The sequence below is a fragment of the Corvus brachyrhynchos genome, unplaced genomic scaffold, assembly GCF_000691975.1.
Source record: "Corvus brachyrhynchos isolate BGI_N302 unplaced genomic scaffold, ASM69197v1 scaffold6, whole genome shotgun sequence".
NCBI classification, from domain to species: Eukaryota; Metazoa; Chordata; class Aves; order Passeriformes; family Corvidae; genus Corvus; species Corvus brachyrhynchos.
The window spans coordinates 1,726,527-1,731,723 of record NW_008238632.1 but is presented as its reverse complement, the minus strand read 5'-3'; the positions used below and the strand labels follow the sequence as shown (position 1 = coordinate 1,731,723).

At 41.3% G+C, this 5,197-nt stretch overlaps 1 protein-coding gene across 5 annotated transcripts in view; it reads left to right on the top strand.

Moving 5' to 3' along the window:
• The first annotated feature begins 2,390 nt into the window (after positions 1 to 2,390).
• The window catches only part of MAP7 (microtubule associated protein 7), a 108,053-nt gene continuing 105,246 nt past the window's right edge, over positions 2,391 to 5,197 (top strand). For all 5 annotated transcript variants that reach the window (XM_017737220.1, XM_017737214.1, XM_017737213.1 and 2 more), the window contains exon 1: positions 2,391 to 2,592. In XM_017737220.1, coding sequence (XP_017592709.1) covers positions 2,406 to 2,592 — 187 coding nt within the window. In that variant the 5' untranslated portion in view covers positions 2,391 to 2,405. The remainder of the gene's footprint in view (positions 2,593 to 5,197) is intronic.

Below are 5,197 nucleotides of genomic sequence, written 5' to 3'. Positions count from 1 at the left end.
TTATTTCCTATAGGGAAAGCGGGGAGATGTCCTTGCGTCTTCTCTAAGGAGGGATGTACACTGCGAGAGTGTTTTAACCCGCTTTTATTTTGGCCCTAAGGGCGAGGAGGGTGCAGGGAGGAGATTTTGGCTTACGCAAGCGGATCGACCGCTGTATCACTGTTGTAGGCGCGGATGCTGTTTGTTTTTGCTGCTTGCTGGACTGTGAAGTCTGACTCCAACTTTTAGTCCTTTTTTCCTTTTTTTACCTCCCTCCACAGTCCAATTCCACTCACCCTTTGCTAGTCCTTCTCTAACATATGTCTAAGTTTATCTCTAAATTAAAGAGTGCGCTTTTCTATCAAAACAGCATATGAATAGGCCATATGGCTGTTGGCTAATTGATTGTGTTTCCCCAGTATAATATTTTTAATACATACTTTATGTAATGCAGACATGCAGTCACAAGCAATGACTGTGGGCAAACCCATCCAACTGCTGTCTTCATTAGACTTAGAAATACTGTGGTTCTGCTCAGAAATCCTTGCAAGTCACTCCCAGGCATCACTCTAAAGTTCAGCTTCAGAAACGATGTGCATCTGGGTTCCTATGTGCTTCAGAGTTTGCAACTGCATTGATTTCACTTTCAGGAAGAACTGACTGTCTGTTTTTTTTTTTGATGCCATTTCTAACAAAATCTTTTTGAGTTCTCTACCTTACATTGCTGATGTTTTGTTTTGTTTTGGTTTTTTTAGCTGGATTGTCAGTCTTTTTCTAATTACGTACCAAAACTAGAAATGAGCCAACAGGTGACATGTATTTTGTGTATGTTCTGTTTTAAAAGGACTTATGTTCTTAGATTTATTCTGAGTTTGCTTTATAGTTTCATTTCAGGCTGCTGTGTTGAACTTTTACTCATCAGGACATTTGTAGACAGAAGGATCTGCTTTCATAAATTCTTGAGTATTTTGAATTTAAATTGCTTTGTGCTGTTAAAGTTCACTCGAAACTTCCTTGTCTGTGAAATGTTAAACTTCTGTGAAGTTGTTTGTTGTCTGTTGAGATCCTTTTAGGTCTCTGAGTTATCACAGGGGCTGCTTTGCAGGCGTTCACAAACAGGAACAACCTCAAAGTACTTCAGGATCTGCTTCTGTGGCTCTTTGGTCCATCCATGAGTGAGCAGATGTGTGTGCCCAGGGAGGGCCACGCAGATGGCTTTGACTGCAGTCTGCTCTGCAAGCGGAACACTTGTCTGGATCCGGCTCGTCAGGAAGGGCAACATCCCATCTGTGTTTAGTGAAATTTCCTACTGGTTGACCTATTGACTCTGTTTAAAAAACAAAGCTCTCTGTGTGTGTGTTGTGGTGTGTGTCTGGTTTGTCTCTTTCCTTGCCTCCTGTGGCTACACACGTGGACTTTCAGGGCCGATCCTGGGGAAAGCTTCAACATCACCACATGGGGTTTGCAGGGAGATGTTCCAAGTGGCTCCCTGTATTGGCAGATGGTCTGCTGCATTTAACTAGCTTTCTTTGGGTAAATGGTTTAATTATCAGGCTGAAGGGTTGTTTTTTTTTTTTTCATAAATGTATAAGTGGCAAAATGAGTACAGTGCTCAGGAGATATACTAACATATACCAGTTAGAATTTTTCAGTCGTAGCTACTCGAGCATCTAATAGCACTAACAAGCTCTTCAGTGATTCCTGAGATGAGAGGGGCCCTCTTGTGGGGAATACCACACGGAGAAGCTTCTGAGGCACCTCATTTTATGGCTGCCCATCCATAAACACTGCCTGTGAGAGTTCCCCGTGTGTGCTCCGGGCTGCCTTGGCCAGCTCTGTGCGCAGGTAACAATTTGCTTAAACTCTGGGATACCAGAGAGAGCAATTGTTTGTAATGTCGCAAAGAAGCTTTAATGCTATGTTTTTGTGTACTGTTGTAGTTAGTGCTCTCTTCTAAGTGAGCTTAGTATTACTCTGTACTTTTTGCAGCAAAACAAATCTGCACTTTAAATGATGCCAGTGCCAGGCGGCTTGTGAAAGCCTAACACTTGACGTGCTCGCTCTTTAACTGCTGATGGGACTTCATATCTGTTGCTTGCTTATCCTGGTATTTTCTCCATCTGAGAATAAATCAAATTTCATCTTACTGTGTTTGGGTGGGTTTTTTTTTTCTGACAAATAGATAAATTATTAGGGAAAACACGAAAGTACAGAAAGCATACAGTGGGTGGGAGCTGAAGGCATGCTCTGGTTCCCATGGCTCTTTCCCAGCAGTGCCAACGTGTTTTGCTGGGGAGGATTTACACGAGTGTGTTGTGACACGCGGGTTTTGTCTCTGGCAGGCTCAGGCGATTTATGTTCCTTCAAAGGGCAGCTGCCGGCTGCAGGGCGCTGCTGTTCCCGCCTCGCTGCGGCCGCGGGAGGGGATGGACTATGCCCGTGCGCAGCCACTGGCACGGCGGGTCCTGGTGCTCCAGCACAGGCTGCGGCACCGCCCGAGGGTCACCGCCGCCCCGGCTCCTTGCGCTCACCCGTACCGTAAACAGGGACTGTGGGAGCGCCAGGCGCCGTGGGGAAGCGGGGACCTGCCGCCAAATGGACACTGCCGCGACGGTATGTGCTCACAATGCTGCGAGTGTTGAAGCTTGTGTGTGGTAGGCGTGCTCCAATTTCCATCCATGATCATCTAAATATTAGTACATCGTGAAGCCTTTCTATCTTTTAATATATAAACTGTGGGTCTGCAATTCTTCTATTGCCATCCTCCTCTGATTAAAACCTATTCGGACTTTGAAATTGTGTATCAGAGCTTATGATTATATCTTTGGTCCCACATTAACAATTTCTGAGGCAGTTCTGAATGCACAGAGACTCGGATTTATCAGTATCTTGTAGAATGAAAATGAAACAACTAATTTAAATTTAGGTTAAAATCCTCATAGCAGCTGTCCCTCAGCTTTAGAAAGCTGTTCAACTACTGTGTCTTGGTATCTCTCATTGGTCAAGTAATGTCTGTGCAAGGACTGCACACTGTGGAAAACTTTGAACAAGCCTTTTTATGTGCTTATTGTGTAATGGGGGTCAGGCTTTCTCCACTCATCTATGCCCAGCAGTGCTAGTGTGTAAAAAAAAAAAAAAAAAAAAAAAAAAAAAAAAAAAAAAAAAGAGAGAGAGAGGTGTGTGTGTGAAACAAGCCACAACAAACACAAACTTAACACCAACAACAATCCAACCATGTCCAAAAAAATTCCCTCCCCCCAAAAAAATTCAAACCCAAAGTAACTCCACACGCACAGACACACAAAACCCACAGAGCCAAACCCTGACGCAGGGAAAAAAAAAAAAAATCTGAGTTTATGAAGAATCAGGCCTGTTACGTGATGGTCAAACATCTGGCTTACATGGTACTTCCAGTACAGAAAGAGAACTTCTACTAATCTAGTTAAAGTAATATGCATTGCTGTTTTTCTTGGGCTTAATTTTGAAAAGAGATGTACTTGTGTATGTGCTGTTTCAAACTGCAAAATGTTGTAAATTCACAGTACTCTGAGACGGCTAATATTTTATTCACATGATTTATTAGTATCCCAGATAAACAAATTTAATACTTTAGAGCTGAAAATTATTTGTGGTGTTAAAGGTAATTAAATGATCAGAGCAATAATTGCCTCAATTATGTAAATACTGCATAACCTTACAACAACATACTTTCTTTTCCACTTGAAAAAAGTATGTGTAAGTCTACATCCACAATACAAGCCACAGTGTGCTGTTGCTGTTGTTGTCGTGACTCTCTTTGCGTATCTATCCTTCCTTCAGGAAGAGGATCCCCTCTATGTGACTTCTATTAGAGAAATGCAGTGGCCTGCTAGGAACTACGGCAGAACAGATTATGTGTATATTATATTCTTTTTTACCTTACACATGCATGAGAAATGGTGTATTTGTGAGACTGGTTCAGGTTTAATTCTGCAGCTCTCCCGTAGTGTTGGTTCTGGAGTCATGCCATATTTGCTTTCATGAAAACAAGTAGAAGGTATATTTATATCCTTCTTCCTGGCTTTAGAGAGAAAGCTTGAATATTTGTGTTCTAGGAGATCTGTCAGAGTTCAACGGAAACAACCGTAAGTTGTCTGCTAAGATGACAGGCAGCACTAGGCTCCCTCACTGTTCAAATAAATGGAGTTAGAAACCCTGACTCTTGTTGACAATGAGATTCTTCAGAGAGGTGATAGAATGATTTGTGCTCCAGGAAGAGAGTCACTGTGAGACTAGATTACTGAGGGGAGAAATACAGTACTGACATCTCCAAATATTCCTCATCTCTCTATCTGAAACTCTGTGTTCTCCCTTATCCAAAAGTCCAGACATCTTGGTCATCTTCTAAGAAACATGTTGGGAACTAAGATGTCAGGAAAGCACTGGTAATTAACACAGTTCATAGGATTCCATCCATCAGATACTGTCAGTAATACAATACTGGAAAAAAATTTTAATTTGGTCTTGGCATATTGCCTTTTCTTTCATGTCCACATTTCTGTGAAAAAGCTTGGAGCCTTTTCTTTGAGGTATTCATTTCTACTGAAAAGCTTAGTATGTACATAAGTGCTCTTAATTTTGAGTGCTATGCAAATGCTTGGTTCTCTTGACACATAAAATGCAGGTATTTTAAAAAATAAGCTTTTTTTTTTTTTAAGAGAGAAGCAGTGGCATCATTGCCCTGGCTATTAGTTGTAGAGCAATTAGAATTGGTGACTTCTGTCTTCTACCAGATTCCTGTTTCCTACTGTCCTTTGAGCACCCAATTCCTTGCTGCCTTTCCTTATTTAACTGACGGTTGATTGAAGTTACACGGTATGTTCTACTATGGGGCATAATCCAATATCATTCTGTTACATATAAATAGAGAGCATTGACTAAGAACGATCTAATATGTTTTTGATTCATTGTGGTGTGCCTTGTGCAATGTTTATAATTAGTCATACTATGCAAATTAATTTAATTAAAAAATGTGACACACTTGTTAATGTAAGCCTTGTATTTGATTGTTTTATTGGTGTGTATGTGTGCAAAGTGTTTGTGAATGATGAGACTCTTGATTAAGTTCTTGATGAGTTCTTGATGAACTCCTCATGTTCACATGCCTTTTTGTGCTGATGAATGAGTTTGACTCAAAACAGGGCAGGGCTTCCAGCCTTCTCCTAAATTTTTCCTATGC